The sequence below is a fragment of the Anguilla anguilla genome, chromosome 9 (genome assembly GCF_013347855.1).
Source record: "Anguilla anguilla isolate fAngAng1 chromosome 9, fAngAng1.pri, whole genome shotgun sequence".
Classification (NCBI taxonomy): domain Eukaryota; kingdom Metazoa; phylum Chordata; class Actinopteri; order Anguilliformes; family Anguillidae; genus Anguilla; species Anguilla anguilla.
In genome coordinates, this window is record NC_049209.1 from 40912263 (window position 1) to 40933334 (window position 21072).

General features: G+C 41.8%; 1 protein-coding gene across 12 annotated transcripts in view; it reads left to right on the plus strand.

Annotated features, from left to right (window-relative positions):
- LOC118235505 (teneurin-4) overlaps nucleotides 1–21072 on the plus strand; it is a 247925-nt gene that overhangs the window by 126327 nt on the left and 100526 nt on the right. For 5 of the 12 annotated variants that reach the window (XM_035432920.1, XM_035432921.1, XM_035432922.1 and 2 more), the window contains 4 exons: nucleotides 1331–1405; nucleotides 1833–1931; nucleotides 2881–3116; nucleotides 15540–15704. In XM_035432920.1, the coding sequence (XP_035288811.1) occupies nucleotides 1331–1405; nucleotides 1833–1931; nucleotides 2881–3116; nucleotides 15540–15704 (575 nt within the window). The remainder of the gene's footprint in view (nucleotides 1–1330; nucleotides 1406–1832; nucleotides 1932–2880; nucleotides 3117–15539; nucleotides 15705–21072) is intronic. The other 7 variants (XM_035432928.1, XM_035432931.1, XM_035432929.1 and 4 more) reach the window with 3 other exon arrangements.

The following is a 21072-nucleotide window of genomic DNA, read 5'->3' on the forward strand; positions in this document are numbered from 1 at the left end:
TCAATAAAATGGCAATAAAGAAGGCCACCAGCTGAGAGGTCACACTGCCAGGGCGGTGGCTGATGAGGAAGGACAAATGCATCCAAGGCCTTTCAGCCACAGAGAAGCCCCTGGAGATTTGCAGACACTCTTTCCCAGGCAGACGGGGCCTGCCGTTAGCTCCCGGCAACTTAGGAGACACCGAATGACAGTTGAGTTACGGAGTTGATTTAGTGCCCGATTACACTGGACCTCGGCACGGCAGTCTGTTCCTCTGTCGTCGTGTGAGAGCAGTTCACTCAGCGGGAAAATGAACATTAATGTTCGATTGTGGAACGACAGTTAGGAACCTAATGAAGGATCGCGCGCCACCGAGGATTCTGGGCTACCGTATTCCCGGGAAGGTATTCCCAAAGGAGCGGGCACAGGTGGCTCGGCCCTGGTGCGCTAGCCCTGAGAACAACCCCGACTCAGTGCGGATTAGCTGCCTGCGCAAGCTTCTCTCAATTAGGGTGCTGCTATTTAAACCTTTAGGGACACCTTCCGACGTTCCAGATTTGGAGCAGAGCCAAAGAAGTGAATCATTTGCCAACAGTTTTCGCAAGGAAGGATTCAGTGGCTGCCTAAAAAAAATCTCAGCCATGTGGGTTTAACCCAGTCTCCATCTGGAGGAGTGCCCAGAGATGTCCTTTCCCTCCACTTTTTCGATTCCGTTCCAAAGCCTCCCCCCACCTGTCTTGTTCATTAAAAGTGCAATTTTCCTCCCTGGGCACATCGCGTGGTAAACAGACTGCTGAACTAGCGTGCGTCTGGAACAAAATGAAAGCAAAGTCTCCCTTTTCTCCTGTTGATTTGTGGCTGTTCGGCATGCACGTTACACGTTGACGATTCATTCCTCCATGACATTATCTGGGCTCTCCCTTATGGAACGGTTCCTCCTTCACACCACGTGCCACATTAATACACAGGGGTGTACATAAAATTTGGCTTGTTATGGATTCTTTTCATGGGGTGAGTAACCTGCTAGCTGGACCAACAATTCCGGAGTGTTTCAGTGTTTATTTTTAAAAGGCAGTGGCAAAGCAGAACGCAATATTCAGAACACTCACGTGAGATTGGGCCTGTGACTATGCCCTGCCAGGTTGTGTGCACATGTGATGCAAGCTGTGTGTGTAGTGAACTGTGTGTTAAAATTGGGCATGTGCCGCTGCCTTCTTACGTTTTTAAGTACCTTTTTAAATAAATATGTGCCCTCCGCAGCCACATTCTTCATAAAGCTGTAGAATATGTAAAAACTTGGAGGCACGATTGTACATGATGCATATGTTTTCTTTTAATTACAATCTCAAAGGACCCAGAATACTCTATTGTTTATCAGAGAAGAGCGAGACGCATTCAGAGAAGGGCAGGGATCATTCAATACAAGGTATGGGGCATTCTGGGAAAGGCCAGTGTGCTCACTGTGAAAATGGAGTGAGAAAGGTAGATGTTGCACTAATATGTCAGCCATGGGTGGGGTCAGTTCCATTTTAGTTCAGTCAATTCCAGTATTGGAATTAACTGAAAGAACATTAATTGAACAGCAATGCCATTTTCCAATTCATCAATTAAATTTCAGCAAATCTTCTGAATTTACTGAATTGAAATGGATTTGACTCTAACCCTCATGTCAGCAGTAGCCTAGTTCCATAAGGGGTATTCTATAATTTTCTGTGTTTTTATTTTTTGTTGCATGCATTGTTATTTGGTGGACACATTTTTTTTCCCCCTTTTTGTCTTTTATGCGTGTTTTTGCCCGTTTTCTTGTGTGCATGTCTCACTTTAGCTCCATCCATCTTTCTGTCTGTGTGTAGAAACATAGCAAAGCAGACATTCCTAGAGACTTTACAGGACAACCTTATTGAGATGGACATGCTGGCGTCCACTCGTGGGGACGCTACGTGCAGTGACCGGTATGTGAAAGGTCCAGGACCTTGCTTTTCACTCACAGTTTGGATTCAATCTGCTTTGCCATGCATTAAATGGGTGTTTTTGCTGCAGTCTCTAGTTTTTTTCTGTCATGGTTACATAAAATACAGAAAAATTGCATTTACATCACACCAGACCTGGGTCACATCCTTATTTGAAATAATTAAGACACTAGTAAAATCACTATAAATTACTGACAGTTTAAAAAAAACATCTGTGTTCACTTATGCTCTTTGTTCTTTCATGCAATTGTACGTTTCAGTTAGCAACAAAATATTTTGTTTAATATTCTCTTCGATCTGCTGGATTGCTTTCAAATTTCAATGCATTTAAAGAGAGAAACATATTTCAGATACGTGTTTGACACAGGTCTGCCTCGGAGTCATTACATTTGTGTACGGCAAGCAATTCAAAAGTCACACGAGAGTTATCTTCTGATCTCTGTTTTCTTATTGGATCTGGGTTTCAGTGCTATAGGCTGACATCTTTTCACTCAAAAGTACTGCTAATTCAATTCATTCTGTGTGATGGCAGTTAAACACAATATTGTCTTATTTGCCATAGTTATTAAGAAAAGATGCACGATAAGTCTGCTGATAATAAAACATGTATGTCCTTAGTTCCAAATGGCAAGGTACCTACAAAGCCTTCAAATTACAGCTAGCTTGTAGCCTAAAGTATGACCCGTCTGTCCAGTTTGGTAATGCAGATCAGTATGAGAACATTGCTTTCTGTTGTATCTTAACAGGCTTGAACACACTATGAATTAGCCCTAGTGTGGCTCAGTGCTTACTGTTGCTTACTTACTGTGTTACTGGCCAGTTAATGGACTGCAAGAGTTTCAGGGGCGTCGGGGGGAATATGTAGTAATGGGTAACTGTGGTAACCATAGCAATGGGGGAACTGACCCTTCCCCTGTGGGTTTCCACACAGACACTTCCTGTTCAAGCCGGGCGGGACCTCGCCCCTCTTTTGCACAACGTCGCCAGGCTACCCCCTGACGTCCAGCACCGTCTACTCCCCTCCGCCCCGGCCCCTTCCCAGAAGCACCTTCTCTCGCCCAGCCTTCAGCCTGAACAAGCCCTACAAGCACTGCAACTGGAAATGTGCTGCCCTCAGTGCCATCCTCGTCTCCATCACACTGCTCATCCTGTTGGCCTACTTTATCGGTGAGTAATAGAGGGTGTGGTGTGGCTGAGCACCCAGATTTGCATGAGACCTCCTCCCATTTCATGTGAATGACATTTGTAGGAAGTGTGGAAGGGGCATGGCTCAACATGACATTGGGGAGAGAAATTATTCAACTGCTGTACTCAGAAGCTGGGTGTGCTAAGTAATATGTATCATCATGCTGATGTATCATCATACTCTGAAGTGTTTTCTACTGAACATTGATGTAATAAATTCTTACTGTATAGCGGAAAAACTTACAGTAAGTGGTATTCTCATTATTTCTCAGGAACTGCACTTGGCTGGCCAAAGCTTGCTTATATCAGAGGTCTCTGCATACCAATTTAACCTTACACAAAGCAGTCATTAAACCACGACGATGCCAATACACAACTCTGTAAAGAAAATGGTTGCATATGAAAAGTCATCTTAGGAAGGCTGTGAGCAGATTACCCCCTGCGGTCTGCACTAAGTGTCCATGGAAACGTAAGGGGGCAGAGTCTGACCGAGGCTGGCCTGTCCGTGAGGCACAGCGTCAGATGCTGAAGTAGATGTGCTGTGAAAATGCCTGTAGCCCGACTCCTCTGCCTTTCCCCGCTGAGCAGCCTCGCCCTCAGCCAGCGACTCGCAGCGGTTCTGTCAGATGAAATATTACATAACCATGTCGCTTATTTCATCTTCATCTTGGATTGGACAGTGGCCCGGGGGCTCCTCCCCCTGTCTGGCTTCCACCTGTCATCCATGTGTGATATTTATCCAATTACATGGAATGGCTTATTTTTGTAGAGTTTTGGCCAGTGGCAGTCTAGTCCACGCAAACACATATCCACGTTCTCAAGTGTGAACGTGGATGGCTGTGAATGTTTGCTTTTATGTGTGTTCAGTTTTTTTTTTTCTAAGAGTGTCTTCATTTTGTTAAACTTGGGTATGTGACCAAATAAATCTCTAAACAGTCAACATGAAGGGAAAACAGCATATGAATTCTACCAGTGGAATCATGCTGACTCAGTATAGCCTTCAACACAGAGATAAATAACATTACTCTTTCGGGCACAAAAAACTATACATTATAACACAGCCATGATATAATTGCTGAATTTAGACTTTCCTTCAGGATCAGTTGGCCCCAATTGGGACTTTATTATTTTTTAAATTCTAAATATTACATCATTTTAATGTGATAGTGAAATGCTATATGTTAAGTATTAAAAAAAAAAAAAATGTAATATCATGGTTTTTACTGATGTGCACATACAGTTATTCCTACAGCAGTGATTTAGAACTATAGTTTGCAGTGATCAGTCAGTTTAAATAAATTTGAGGAGTTGGTGAGATGTGAATCATTTCTTTTTTGCAGACAAACCAAACCTAGGTACTGTAAATGATTAGCCATTATATACAACTACATTTTGTGATAGTCTGTCTGAGTTACTCCAGTGCCAGTGCAATTGCTGTGTGAACAGGCACCTCTCTGCCAAATCTCTACCAACCTTTCCAGACACTGGTTGTACCGTTTTAAAAAAATATTGTACAAGATGGTTGCTTTGGAGTTATTTGAAGTGTTGCTTTAGACCACAATAAAGCCCCTTTAGCAGCTATAGTAAAGCGGTGATGCCTCTATACTAGCCAGTGTAAAGCCAGCAAGTATCAAAAATATCTTTCTTTGCTAACAAGAAAATGTAAGAGCGAACTACTGATCTGAAAATTCTGGCTCAAATGAATAAGGTTTGGCAACATACCTGAAATTCTTCTGTCTCATAATTGGACGTAATTGTGGCTCCAATTTCAATTTGTAGCTTGGCGAATATTGGGCATGTTCCAGTTGGCACAGTAGTAGGCTACGCCTTGGCCAGCTGCGTCTAAACCATGTGGTACTTGCCTATAATAGCTTTATATCTACAGTTGATATATATATACGTATATATCAACTGTACAGGTCTTCCTTGGCCTGCGAAGGCCTTCACGATTATTGAACTCACCAGTGCTCTTTTTCTTAATGATGTTCGAAACGTTAATTTAGGTAAGCCTATGTTTTGGCTTATGTCTCTGACATTTTTTGTTTCATATTTCTCAGCCTCATAATGACTTCCTTGACTTTCACATATGAATTGTTTCATTACAAATGTAAAATTATGGAGTAAAGAACCAATTCAACGAAAAATATGACTTTGTTCATGCTGAATGTGTATATACATACATACATACAGTACATCCAGATGGGTGACAAATTAAAGGAAAAATCAACATAAAGTGTCTTAGTAAGGTGTTGGGCCACCACAAGCCACCAGAAGCACTTCAGTGTGCCTTGGCATAGGTTCTGCAAGTCTGTGAAACTCTACTGGAGGGACAGAACTCCAGTCCTCCAAAAGATATTCCCTCATTTGGTGTTTTGATGATGGTGGTGGAGAGCGCCGTCTAACACGTCGGTCCAAAATCTCCCTTAGGTTTTCAATTGGGTTGAGATCTGGTGATTGCGAAGGCCATATCATATGATTCACATCATTTTCATACTCATCAAACCATTCAGTGACCCCTCGTGCCCTGTGGATGGGGGCATTATCATTCTGGAAGAGATCACATCACAGGATAAAGGTGATCACTCAGAATAACTTTGATTTGCAGTGACCTTTCCCTCTAAGAGGACAAGTGGACCCAAACCATGCTAGAAAAATGCCCCCCCCCCAGCATTACAGAGCCACTGGACCCCCTCTCTGTAGGGGTCAAGCATTCAGGCCTGTATCGTTCTCTTGGTGTATGCCACACGTACGTACACTTGCCCACTTGTCGAGAATATGGTGAAGGATGACTCATCTAACCATATCACTTTTTTCCTTAGACCAGTGCCTATGGTTTTTGCACCACTGAATTCTCAAATGTGCATTTGTCTTTGTAACGAGAGGTTTATCCACTGCAACCCCACTGTAATATCCCTCTTTATGTAGTTGTTGACGGACTGTTGACACAGCTGACACAGTCTGCTCACATCCTGGATTGACATTCTCTGTCACCTGAGGAAGAGTTGCTCTTCTGTTTTTGCATATCGCACCAATGCACGAGCATCATGGTCATTGAATGTGTACTTTCGACCAAAATTTACGACCCTATAAATTGATGTCTTTCCCATAGATCTAAATGTAGATGTCATAGTCTCTGTTCCTATTGAAACACTAGCCAGTTGAACAGTCTACATGACTGAATCCCCTGTCATCTGTGCCCGAATAATGAACCCTCTTTCAAAGTCATATCAATATTTCCCACTTGCCATCTTGATCAAAATTTATGGTCAACTGGGCCTGCTTAGGATTTTTATACATGCCACAGGGCATGATATGATGTTAAATGCTTAATTGTATCATGCAGTACACCAGTATAGAAAGATCTGTATTTGTTGTTTCTCAACTCATTTATTCTGGTTTTTCCTTTAATTTGTCTCCCATCTCAGTGTAGGCATACTCATATATACTTCTTTCCTTTTTGATGGCTCAAGCTCTTGTAAACCCATTGAAATGAATCTGTGTATACGTACATATGGACTTACGTACATATGGACATAACATCACTCTACAAGATCCTTTGAAGTTACTTCAGACCACAAACTCCCCATGGCCTCTATGCTTACAAAAGTATAGAGGCCTTTGGGAGTTTTTAGTTTCAATCCTTCTTTGTACACAATAACTGAAATAATATGTTTTTAAAAGAAAGAGAGCTATCCCTTTAGAGAAACCAGTAAAATTTAAAAGTGACCATAGAAAGTGACCAAAAAGGGGCGAATCTATATATGTTTCCCAGTGACGCTCTGATTTGAGGCAAACAATGTGTATTTCTGGAACAAAATAATTTTTCATTGGCTAAACATCTCATTGATTGACAGCTTATTGTAGTTCCACCTATGATGGGGTTAGTGATAACTCACTCTTCATTCACTCTGCTTGAGTTGATTTCCCCAAAAGGGAGCGGAGAGGGGTCTACTCATTCTCTCGAAATGCTTGAGAAACTCCAGCCCTGCTTTGCTCTGAAAATAAAGTACACTGTTTCTGACCTGGCTGAGAGCCAGACTAGCCCACCAGGCCAATACAGCTTAATTACGGTATGTAATTACTTTTGAAAAATGTAATTATTACCGTCCAGGTCTTCGCCCCTTGGTAACCGAAAAATCACGGTACAAGACATGATCCAGATTCCAAATCAAGACCCATCTTTAAATTGAATGCTGACGAGTGAACATATTTAATGGCGAGCACAATTAATTATTGAGGCCTGTAATTGGAAAGCCTGTCAGAGTTGTCTGTCGGGCACCCTTTAGACCCTGTGACGGATGTGTTTTGCTTGCTGCATGGCCAGCCGTGCTGGTTTTGAAGCGGATCGTTTATAAGCGCGCGATTATCAGGCGTGCAGTTGCCTCTCCGTCAGGGGTCTCCTCGTTAGGACATTTGTCACCTGTGTGTTACTGTAGTGTGCTTGTCTGGGGGGCTTTTGAAGGATTGAGACGCTATGTGGGTCACAATGGCTTGGCTCAGAACCGTGCACACACACACACACCACACACTAAACTCAGGCGTATGTGCCTACAGTGGCCGCTCAGTAAAATCCACTCCTTCTTTTTCCGGGGATGCACGTCACTGACATTACTCATTAATGACTTCCATGCCCACAGCTTTTCTGTGTTGTATTTTACATGGGATTTGCCTCGCTGAACACCACGTATTATCTTGGGGCTTTTTAAAAATAAAATTATATAAAGTTCAATTCAAATATTGTATTTTTTCTCCTTCGGTATGTCGCTGCCTTTAATCATTGGCAACAATTTCCCCAGTGCTTTATTTTCACTAATTCACTCTCTTATGGAAATCACATATTTTTATTTCCAGAAAAATAATTTTTAAATAAAATTGTTATTTTTTGTCTTGTTTTTACTATGTGTAGTGAAGAAGTCTGTCAATGGAATGACTGACCATTCTCAGTGAGGCTCCGTGTTGTCCTTAAGACCTTTTAATGAATTGGTTTTACATAATTCTATTGCGCTAAAAAAAATTCATTGGATTTACTCAATTGAATTGTGGACAGTGGTTCCACATGATTTGCTCGCTTTAAATGTGTGTGATATATTTCTGTTGTTCGCAGCTTAAACATTAAATGATTGCATTGAATGAGTATGATCTGGTTGAGTGCTTTCAATAAATCCTCATTTTTTTCCTCCTTTTTTCAGTCTAGGATTCTACCGAAAAATGAACAGCACGTCCCATACATACATACTCCTGACTAGGTTAATAATGAGCAAGATATCAAATTATTTAGCATTGTTCTTTGCATTATTCTTTTTTAATTCACTTCATCCACCACTGAACTCACGTGGTTGATAGAAAACGCAAATCTTTTCTTAGACGTGTTAGTCACATTAAGGGAGGAGCACGTCGCAGTGAGATTTAATCTGGTACTTTGTGAATTAATGATTGCAGCGAGCAGCAGAACGTATCCTGTTATCCATCTCTCCTCGTGCCAGGGGCAGAAACAAAGGGCATTACCCAAGCTACCGCTGGTTTTGCCTCACAGTTATATTACAATTGAAGCCAGTTTAGCCCTTTTGATTTACTGACACCCATTCCTGCTGAGAGTACACTTTTTTATTATAATTCAGAAGTATCAGATTCCCAGTTCTGGGTTCCTGCACAATATAAGTGCAGGGTGTTCTGGAACAGAGCCAAGGTAAAATGTGCAGGGGTGCTTTTGTGACGGAAGTATAAAGAAGGAGAGTTGTAAATGAAAACGGATGAGACATTTAGCACTTTCACGCTCACTGTTTACAAGCCGGTAGAACTGATTACGAAAAACAGGGATCTCGGTTCAGTACATAGTCAAAATAATTTACAGTATAATTTACAGTACCTTGCAAACATTATGGAAACTTTGTGTTTAAATAAGTGTGTTACTCTCAAAACTTTCATCTGTGCAATTTCTTTTGTTGCAGTTTCTCAGTGTCATTTTTGTCTATGTAAATGTATTTTAAATGGTTATCTTCTTTACCTCAAGTGGTAATGACAGTGTGACCATCAGTAATTTGAAATAAAGTATACAAACCAAAAAAAAGGTTGCCTTTGCATTAATATTATTATTTTATGTAGAACAATACAGGACAAAGAAATGCATGTTCAAGCATATTATAAAATTTTCTAACCGTAAGATACTGCTCAATCATACTGTTACGCCGGGCACCCACCGCATGCGTAGCGTAAGCGACGCGTAAGCAGCACGGCGAAGCAGCACGGCGCGGCGCGTCGTGTGTCTACACGGGTCTAAACGTGTATTTCACGTTTGTTCACGACTGTTGATTATGGGTTAAGTGAATACTTGGTGAGAGACCTTTTTCAGTTTGTCAATTTGGTAATATTTTGTTAACTTATGTAAATACGTGAGAAAGTAAACGCTTTAAAGAATTACCATAAGCTTAAATCGCAACGTAGCCTACATAATAATCAATCTCAAACTGTATTAATTTATTTGCTTGGTTAACAAGCGTGCCAACTTTATGAAGAATATGTAATGATCATAATAATAATAAATAATCCATAATCAACTATTGGGAATTCCCGTGTCGTCTTGTTATTCACGTCAAAACATTTATATGATCAGATTTAGTAAAATCAGTTAATTGTCAAAAAGATAGTGTAACAGTTTAAACTAGAAGGGATGTGAAACCCACAACGCCATGAACACCGGACGCTTTGAAGTACAAGTGCAATAAAGGCTTGCTTACAACTTCATTTATAAAATAGGTGCATTTTCATCGACAAGACCACTAAATCTGATTTTTTAAAGCTCTGTGGATTATCTGATTTTTATTAACAAGCCCTTTTTGAAAGCACGGCGAACGAAGACATCGGAGAAGTCAAATAGGCTGAGCAATGGTTGGTTAAAAACTACCTTCCAACACTCGAGCTAACAAACCGTTGCTTGGTGAATTCACTTCTACATCATTCAATAGGCTACGTCTTTCTGTGGTGTATTTTCAAATTTACCCCACCCCCTCCGCAAAATAAGATAGCGAAACTAAGTTTGCATTTTTCCCACTTTTTTTTTTTTTTTTCCTGCAAGGACAATGCAAAAACGAAAAGGCTTGCATTTTTTAGCTGCTTATAAAATATATGGTAGGGAACTAGGGACACACCCCCAATAGCCTAATATGAGGATTAAATATAAATCAGAGCATGTATACCTAGCATTTTAGAGCATATTTCTGTGTATAAACAGGTCATCACGGCAAGCAGAAAAATAGAACAGAAGCGAGAAACTACGCTTCACGGTGAAGCCACACTATACCCGCCACGCGGCGGCGCCGCCTCCATTCATTTTGAATGAGAGGTGGCGGCCAGACCCCGCAAGGCATGTTGGGATTGCCGACGGCACGGCGAGAGGCGGCAAGGCCGCGGGGGAGATGGCAAAAATTCAACTTTGACCCCCTCGCCGCGTCGCGGTAACCAATCTGATTTGATCTAATGATCTGTCAAGTAAATTGTCCCTATTTTTTTCTAATTTTAGTTCCACATTCTATCATTCCACAATGGAGGACCTAACTCGTAATTTCCGTATCGGGTTTCCCAACTTAATAAAATCTCCTACAGAGACATTGATAAGAGGAACGCAGCGTGGAGAAAAGTTCCTGAAATTGTCGGTGGCTCTGCAACGTAGTTATCGCCGTTAGCTACTATCACTGTCCAGTCTGAATAAAAATCATTTTTGCAGTAACCTAGCTCTGAAAAATGTTAATAAGCCTAGCTAGGCTGTCTAATGTCTAGCTATAGTGAGTAACAACAAACAAAAAAATCTTCCTAATGTATTAGTTGCAAGTTGTTCATTTCTACCAGCCACCTAGCTAGCTGACCAGATGTAACTCTGAAGGCATTATCTGGCTAATTAGCCAGACAATGTTTTTGTTGTTGGTTGTTACTCACTAGCTAGATATTAAACAGCCTAGCTAGGCAGCTGACTAAAAATTCAGATCTAGGTTACTGCAAAAATTATTTTTATTCAGACAGGACAATGAATATGAAACACGATATTAAACCCGGTCAACATTTAACGAACACAACTGTCTGTCAAAAATAGGTGACACGCCCACAAACAGCCGACTGTGGGGACGCGGCGTGGCGACAGGCGGCCGTCACCGCGTATAGTGTGGCTTCACCATCAGTTCGCTTGTGTCGCACAAGTTTCGCAGCCGGTTCGCGACGCGTTCGCATCTGGTGTAGAGGACGTCGCCCGCTGCCGTTGTAATAACAGTACTTCAACTACGCTTTACTTACGAGCGTAGTACGCGTGCGGTGGGTGTCTGGCTTTAGACTGCTCATGTAGGTATGAACTAATACATAAAGGAAGGTGTAATTATTGTTACTTGTTAAACACAAATGCTAAGTATTTCTTCACTTTTTCTTTATGTTTATATTCCATTTATTAGATATTACATTTATTATTCCAAATAAGAGAATTTGTTGCAAAATATTGCATCAATCATCAAACATTTATAAATGCAGTCTTTCCATAATTTAACTCCTTAGATACTGGTAAGAAAATCTGAAAACATTTGGGATCCCCATCGACAAAACACGTTACTTCCAAAAGTTATACTCATACCTACTATGAAAGAAGAATTTCCAGAGTATCCAGGTGTGATGGTACAATTACGGTGTAATTAAGGAACATGAAAATTGAGAGTGAAACAGTTAGCGCTGAATATTTCACTCTGGCAATCTGTCCTGCACATGTGAACCGTGTACATTCCACAGCAGTAATAGCACATATGCCGCATGCATGCATGACTGTGTGAGAAAAGATGTGGCTTATACATTATATATGAATTGCACTCCGGCTACTCCTGCTGTTTTTACATGCCTTAATATCAAGTAACGATTGAATTATTTAAATTCTTGTTTTATTGGAGTGTCACATGTTCAGATTATCACATGAAAAATCCCAAAACTGCCAAATGAGAAAACTTTAGTCGCAACAGCTGCAACCCTTAAAACTTTAATACCCTCTTCTCTGGAAGGACGTGTTGTAATATTCCTCTCTATTTACACGCTCTCTAATGCTCCCATCTGGCCAGTACAGGAGCAGTGCTCATGTCCAAATTTCCTCGACTGATGCAGTTTAGAATATTAGTCAGGGAAGATGTTGGACTATATCAATTAAAAGGGGATGTTTTGAGATCAGGGAGCAGATGGCAGAGGAGAGATGAGAACAGAGGACCTTCACATACCTGAGTTTGTCTGGTCTCTTCCTATGGTCGAAACAGGAAATGACCCACCACAGGCAACAGACTAATCATTTAAAACCAAACCTACATTACATCATAATTAAATATGTCCCTCAAGTCCAGTAGTACTGCTGGTGTTTGTCCTTCCCTTCAAACCAAAGTCTGGATTAGCCCTGGAAAACCAGGTGGCCAATCAATTACATTAATCAATCTAGTATCTGGTTGAAAAGAAAACCAGCCGTACTACAGGACTCAAGGGCCTCATTTGAGCATCCCTGATCTATTCTGGAAATCCTGATATGACATAACTCAAAAGGCAATTTCGTCTCAGACACTTGAAGGAGGAACTGAATTTTAGCCCTCCTCTTATCATGTTCATTTAAAGACCTGCGACTGTTATCTGAAAATAATCCATAGTAAATTGGCTCAAATATTTTATTTGAAATGCTTTCACCTTTTAGACACCAATGAACTACTGACATTTTTAAATAGAAGCTCTGGAGGTTTGGCCCCTCCTGTTGTGGCTCTGTTCTAGTGCATGGGTGGGCCCCATTGTCTGGTATTAAATCCAGACTTCGTCTGGTATGTCAGTACCAAATGTGGCTGCAGGGTGATGAAAAATTGGCTTTAGCGTCGCCCAGGAATCGAAGGGTTCTAACAGCCGGAGTGAGCGTGCCTCATCGTGCACCAGTAACCCACGACTGGTCATCCAGACACCTACACTGAAGTGTCTTCCTCCAGCTCACATCTGTGTGAGCCTGACTTGTGACCTACTGGTGTGTTACAAAGCAGCACTTCTGGTGATTCTCCCAAATCAGCAGCTGAGGTATCAGCAATTGGTATATATAACAGTTCCGGTTTGTTTATTCTTGGGGTTGTTTTGCACCACCACCCTTGGTGACTTTTCCAGAAGCACTTGGTGACTTTTCCTGGTATATTTTTTGTGTGGACTGTTCAGGCTGGGAGCGTTAAGAAAAAAAATGGCATCAGAGATGTCGTCATTGTGTTGGCTGATGGAATGCAACGGAAGAGGCCTGTAGTTCACCCAAAATGCAGCTTGTGCTGGATGAGTTGTCGGAGGAGCTGATAAAGAGCAGGGAAGCCGACAGCTTAAGAATGGGCTCTGTGGAGCAGTGATCACCTGGACACTAGGAGCAAAAACCCTGCCGGCACAATGCTGTACCAATTCTGGAATGCTCTCTCTCTGTCTGCACCTCACACCCACGCCAGCCCCAGGTCTGGAACCACAAATCAAGTGGGGAAGGGGGTGGGGCGGTCCACTGCAGTGGAGCCAACAAAAGGACAAGTGGGACATAATGAGCCATCACTCTGCTGGGCTGGATCTCTGACAAAGGCCACTTTGGAATGGAGGGAAAAAAAACTTTGTTTGCTCCTCACCATCATCTCATCAAGTTCACCCCCAGTCCACATCACTGATTTTATATCTGTCTATTTCCTCCCAGCATCCAGAGGTGAAATTCGTCTCTTTTATTCCGTGAGGGAATGTTCCTTTTCACGGAACGTGATCGCGGGGCATTTTCCGAAATGGCTATTGATTTGGGAAATTGCGCTCATCCTTTATTGCAGCTGAGTGAGAGGGCCTCGTAATTTCAGCCTGCGACATTTAGCAGTATTTGAATACTGGGGGCCGGAATTAAAAGAGCGTTGCAATCCAATACTCCGGTAATTAACAAAAGGTTGTCCTCTGGAGAGAAGCATTGCATTCTGTAAGCATCAGCTTTGACCTGCAACAAGTCAAAATCACGTTATGGTTCCTACCATGCAATTTAGGATCGAACAGTTAATTTAAAACAAATAGGGTCTGTCAATTAAAAGGATTGTTGATCAGCAAGCCAGGATATACTATCATATAAGAGGAGACTGTTATGAATATGTCTGAATGATGCATATAATCGCATAGCTTGTTTTTGTTTTACTTGGTAAATTGAGGTTGATGTGTAGGTTAAGGGTTTTTTCATCACTAGACTCCACTTTGACCAGTTCTGTCTCTCTCCACAATGTTTGTCAAATCTTTGAGTGTGGACACACAATGGATTGCTACATACAATAGTAGTAAATAGTTAGATAGCAGCAACAATATGTTCTTATATATTTACATTTTATAGTTGGTCTTATGAAATCATATATCAAGCTAACAGCTGAAAAGCTGTAGATAGCAAGCAGTCAATTAAATTCTATCTCTCAGGAAGAGTGAGAGACAGGCTTAAGCCTAGCAAGAGATGGATAAAGAGCCAAAGGAAAAACATGTTGCTGAGCTGCAAACCTTTTTAATCTGGCTGCTCATTTCACATCGCTTAATTGATTTGCCAGGCCGTTTAGTCGAAAGCAGTGACAACAGGCTAATAAAAGCTCTGTAATGGCTTTCTTTCCCAGGCTGTTTCTGCTGACCGCTGCATTTCTGACCTAGCTTATGCCTAGCCCGGTCCTATTCTCCACCCGACCCATCCATCATGGTTGACCCCGCCCCTTCTTGTCCCGTATCCTATTGGGCATTTCTTTTGTTGACACTGTGAAAATTGGTGTGCCTTCTCCCCCTCCAGTCTTGTCTTTACCATCACCCTCTTCTCTGATCCTGCTGACATGATCATTTCCTTAAGTCCCTGGTTGTGTTTGGAATTCATAAGGCTACAATAGGCATGAGAAGAAGGAACTCCTGTATTGAGAAGACTCAGTGTTTGGGAAGCCTTTGTGCCCCCACCCCCACCCCTGTTCAAACACGACTGGTGACACAGCACCTTTTTTGATTGTTTCAGGTGGGGGCATGTCGAAGGGGGTGGGGTTTTAGGGTGACAGGATATAGCTGTGTTCTTTCTTTTCTCATAATATCAGCACTTATAATTCTCATCTTATTTTTAAAATTATGTTTTTAGTTGGTTTTCAATGGAAAAATAATATTTAAATCCCATGTTGGGTACCACCATTGTGCCCTTGCACAAAGGCATTTAACCTTAATTTCTTCAGTTAATATCCAATCTTATACAGTACATAGTTTGTAAACATGTAAGTTGCTCTGGTTAAATGGCAGGTATACACGTGTGATGGGGCTGTGACAGTCTGTGTTTTGTGTGGTAAAAGCCATGTGACGGGCAGAGAAATGACAGGTCTACTCGTGTGACTAGCCTGTGACAGCGTGTGCTTTGTGTCTGCGTTGCAGCCATGCAGCTGTTGGGGCTGAACTGGCACCTGCAGCCCTTGCAGAGGCAGATGTACCAGCAGGCAGAGGACGGCGACAGCAGCTCGCCCACACCTACGGAACTGGGGCTGCCCCCCTCTGGGAACACAGGCCTGCAGCTGCCTGACCGCAGGGGCAAAGACGACGGTAAGGAACCGGCCTGTGGAACCTGGTGGAGCCTGCGGGCACGCACTGTTTCTCCTGCCAAACCCTTTCCATTAGACTGTGTCAAAGATACCATAAAGAAAGTAGAATATACTGAAATACACTGTGGATATGTAACCAGCCTGTACGTATCCCTTTAATGGTGGGCCCTGTTTAGGTGGTACGGAGGAATAAGATCACTCAAGCAACGCTGGTCTAGATACATAATATCAGTTTCAGGATAGAGGCTATTATCACCCAAATGTCACTAGATAATTCATGACCTTCCACAGGGTATTGCCCAGATTTTCAAGTAGCCTGCTGATTGAGAAAAGGGCGCAGGCTATAGGGTGAGGGGTGTGCAAGGGCAGTATTATCTGAGGAATTGTCAGTTTGGGTAGTGGAGTGGTGGGTGGATGCACGTGAACTATTGAAAATAGTGTTTTATTGTGCACTAAATATAATTGAGTTAATCCCATTTAATGCTCACTCATGTCAGCTGTGTTTCTCACATATACAGTGCCCTCTGAAATTGCTGGAATCCTTTGTAGAGATGAGAAGAAAAAAAAGCGATTTGAGAAAATGTCATTGTTGTTTAACAACTAGATATTATTGAAAATATGAGCCTACTGAAAAGTAGTGAGTGAAATTTTACCATTATTTTGTTCAACAACATCCAATAAAAGCGTATTGCTGTGCATATTTTACTTTTTTAAGTTGTCTATGATTTTAGAAACTCTTCAGTGGTCATCCAAGATCCTGTTTCACTGAGGTATATAAATGAAGTGACACACCTGCAAAACTCCCTTCAGGCTTATTCCAATCGTTTATTTTATCTGTCCTTGTCTCCTCCGTCCTCACCTGACCCGGAAATTGATCGAGGTCCTCCATTTTCAAGGACATTCCAACCTGTTAAAGGCTCTTTGAAGGAGCTTGGAATGAGGACCTTGGAGGCTCTCAAAGGATGCTTGAGCAAGGGAACACAAGTGCATCCTTTGCGGAAGTATTTTTTTCCAAAACGCATGACATATAAAATGATCAACCTGTGGATCTACCACTCCCCAACTGCCAAATCTGTAATTCACGTGGCTTGAAACGGACTCTTGACTGAACAAGAATGTTCCATTTGCCGAATACACATTACCTCAATTCCTCCGTCCTTGCATCCTTTTCTCACTTCCATTCCTTGCGTCCTCTGATGGGTGAAACTAAAGAGCGAGGACTAAAGGAAAGGATTCAAGAAGGTAAAAATAAGCAATTGGAATTAGCCCTTAGTCATCCATCAACATGGGGAAGGTAGCGGAAAACACAAATGAAAGGAGACCAAAGGTTTTTGACCTTCATATATAATGCAGTGGCTATAAAAAATTGCCAAATGCCTGAAAATACCCATTTCCACTGTTAGAGTAATTAAGAAGTTTAAAAAAACTTTATTATGACTTGGTCTGGGTTTAGACCGTAACAGGGTGAATTATAAGGGAAATGGGTAGGGAAACATACTGCAAACCGATCAGTAACTCCGGTCCCTATGGCCTATCCAAATCTAGCTGAATGCTGGCTAGTCTTCGAAGGTTTCTGGGCACTGGGCAGCTTTGAGTGCTGAAATTCGGACAGCCAAAATAGTGTACCTCCTACAGAGCGTTAGATCTCCACCCAGAGCAGCTATAAAAACACAATAATGGAAAAATAACAAATCAAAATAACAAACTTATGTCCCGATGGAAGGATTTTTAGTCCAGCTGGGAACACACTAACTAACTGGAGCAATATACGGTGAGCAGAGGGCAAAAACGAGTGTACGGTCAAACACGAGATCCAGTCAGCAAACAAAGCAGGGGAGCTAGGCGAGAATTCAAATCAAATACAAGAGTGAATGGTCAGAAGCACAAAATCATGGGGAAAATCAACTATAAGGGCTTAGGCAAGAATTTGAGTTGAAGGAAACAAGTCAATGGTCATACATGAGAAATAATCAACAAACAAACCAGAAGGGCTAGACGGGAATCAGAGTCAAACAAAGATAGGGTCGAATACGCAAAGTCAAATGATGCAATCACTATACACAATGCACCAACCATGAGCTCCAAGAGCTAGTCTCCACTGGTAGGCGGCAAACGGCAGCTTTTTCAAGCGGAGCAACTGGATATGGAAATGACCAGAACGAAGAACTCCTACGCAAAAGTAGCAAATGTAAACACAAACGTATGACTGGTGTCGTAACACTATGAATCTTCGTGGAATAGGATGCGAGTATATTTTGCCCCATATGCAATGGGGAGGGTGGTTTGAGAGACAAATAATTATCCTCAGGATCACAGTTGAAGATTTGCAGAATTTGGTTGCAACTTGGGGTCATCAAGTCTACGAAACTACAGTTTTATGCCACCTGCATGCCGACAAGCTGTTTGAAAGGCTTGCCATCTGAAAACCTCTACTGTCATCAAACCACAAACATAAGCCCCTGGTGTGCAAAACATCATTGGAACTTTGGTTGGAACTGAGTTCTATAGTCATATAAGACAAAAATAGAGTTTTTTGTCCATAAATGTCAGTGGTGGGCTTGGTGTAAAAAGAGGGATGGTCATGCATAAAATAAACAAATCCCCACTTCGAAGTGTGGTGATGGGTACAGTATGTGATGTTGTGGGGCTGTTTTTCTTCCGAAGACCCTGAGAACCTTGTTAGGATACATAGCACCATGCACACTGTGAAGTACCAGGAGATTAAAAACCAAAATTAAGGCTAAAACTGAGTTGTGGCTGGCTCTTCCAGCTTGACAATGATGCAAACCCTTCCTCTGGCTCCACAAATAAATGGTAAACTGACCACAAAATCAAGCTTTTCTTACCAAAACTCTCAACTGGTGTATGAGCTGAAGAGGCAAATCTACAATTGAAGACCAGATTGTGCATGGAGGAGGAATGGTTTTGCATCTTTTCTTCTCCCACCACATCAGACATTTTTGGAGAAGACTTAGTGCCATTATCTTGGCATTGTAAGAGATGGTGCACAAAGTACTAAATGCAGGGGTGCCTATAATTGTGTAGCACATTTCAAAATAAAAATGACTCTTTTACCTCTGGGTAATTATTTCAAAAGAAAAAATTTGTAATAAACCGTGTATAGAAAATGTTTGATAAACAATAAAATGAATTTTATCCACCATTTTTGTTCACATTACTTTAGGTGCCAATAATTATGGGGGCCACTGTATATCAGTACTGACTTGTCTTTCCTGTGTTTGGCACGATCAATCAAACAGTGGTTTTTGAATTATGAAGAAAGGGTGAATTTACTATTGATGCATAACAGAAACACCATTTCTTTTGACCCAATACACTTTTTTAACATCCCATTTTAACTAAATAATTAGAAAACTAGCAGTCTATCTAGCTATAACATAACTGTCAAGCGTAGCACTATTAATCTTTCGACTAATATCATCTGTTGGCATGCAGGTTATACTGCTATGGTGTGTTTCTCCGTTAAAGAATTGATTTAAATATATACTGGCTTCTAAATGTGCCCAATACAGTAGGCCTGTTAAAGTAAATAAAATAATATATAGTCAAGTTACCCACAGTCTAACATTCTTGCAGCAGCTCGCTCATTTCAGAGCGCAGAACGGGAGAACCAATGAGGTGTCTGTCTTGATTGCTTGAGCTATGAAAGTGCACAGTGATTGCAGATAAAAGTAGCTGGCTGGCCTCAAGTCAGTTACCATTTGGCTGGCAGCCAGTATTTAGGGAAAACCCTGCTTCCTCCTCTTCCTTCAGTACAGAAATGGAATATACTGCAATATATAATGGGTTTTTTTTTTTTTTAAATAAATGTTGCATAATCTGAAGGCAATATTTGCCTAAACAATTGAATGTTGTTTGGTCAAATATTTTGATTTGATAATATCCATCCATCCATCCATTATCTATAGCCACTTATCCTGAGCAGGATCGCGAGGGGTACTGAAGCCTATCCCAGCGTGCATTGGGCGAGAAGCAGGAATACACCCTGGACAGGCTGCCAATCTATCGCAAGGCTGATTTGATAATATATTTTTGATAATATAATTTATTTTGATATATTTTCTGTAATTCCATTTCCAGAGCACTGTCTTCATTTGAACTTGGTGTTTCTGGGAAGCTCCCCACATACTTCAATAAATGTCAGTTTGTCTGCTGCACTGTTTTTTTAGGCTTGGGGGGGGGGGGGGGGTTTAGAATGCCAGTACTTCTCCAAAATCACCCCAGCCATTATTATCACAGTGTCAACCTAATAAAGCGGTAAAGACATGAGATGCATCCAATTAAAGTATTTCCCTCCCACTGTGTGCAATGTTCATATCAAAATGTCTCTGTATCCCAGTGAAATTGATTCAGTTCCGCATGGAGAGGGCGTGGTAATGGGCCTCTTGTCCTGCAGCAGTCAAAAATGGGATTTTTCACAAGAGCTTGATCTAATTGATACTCAAAAAGTTCCTCCAGCCCTCTGTGAAGCATTGAAGAATACGCTGACACTGGCAACACACTTATCAAGGTTCACACTGGAGCCACATGGATAATTTACACTCAAATCGCAGGCCTTAAAGGTAACAGAAAAAAAAAATTGCTTCCCATTAAATTTATTCTTTGGCAAAAAAGGAAAGGAAAGAAAAAGGACTGCAGTCATTTCACTTTGTCATCCGGTCCCACACTGAGGCCAGCTTCGGTGCAGTGCCGACATTTGCATTTTAATCCAATGAAAAAGTCTGGAAAAGTTGCTAGGAACTGTGGAACTGTGGAATAATGTGATTTGTTCCCGGAGGGAGACGTGGGCAGCTTTAGGGATTCAGTTACCCGTTGCTGAGTTGTTTTGGGGGGATTAACTATTCTGACCAACCCCCCTGCCCCCCCACCCCCCAACGCGGAAGTGCTCTTTTCATATCTTAATTTGGGCTCTTTTTCCTGGCAGTAGAAGAAAGCAGGCCGACAGCTTGGCGCTAACACCCTCGCTACGGAGGCATACACGGCGGCAAAGTTTGTCCCACTCACGGCCCCCTTTAACAAACACCGCCAATTTAGCTGTGCTAATTGCCTTGGGCAGCAGACGAAGGTGAGAGACCAGCTCCACCATTACCATATTGATTAATCCCACAGGCTTAAATACCCCGCCAGCAGACCGCGTCGCATAAACAGTGGCATGCGGAATTCCCCAGAGAGCTGCCTCTCTGACTGACAGCTGCCACTGAAAGGTAGTCGATAGCTACGGCTTTCTAATTCTGTGTTACTGTGCTCAGACGTCAGGAACAATATAGAAAATGAGCCAACGCAGAACTGGGGTTACTTCTTGGTTTTAAAGTCCTCCCATCCTGTAACTCTCAGGACGAGAAGCACTG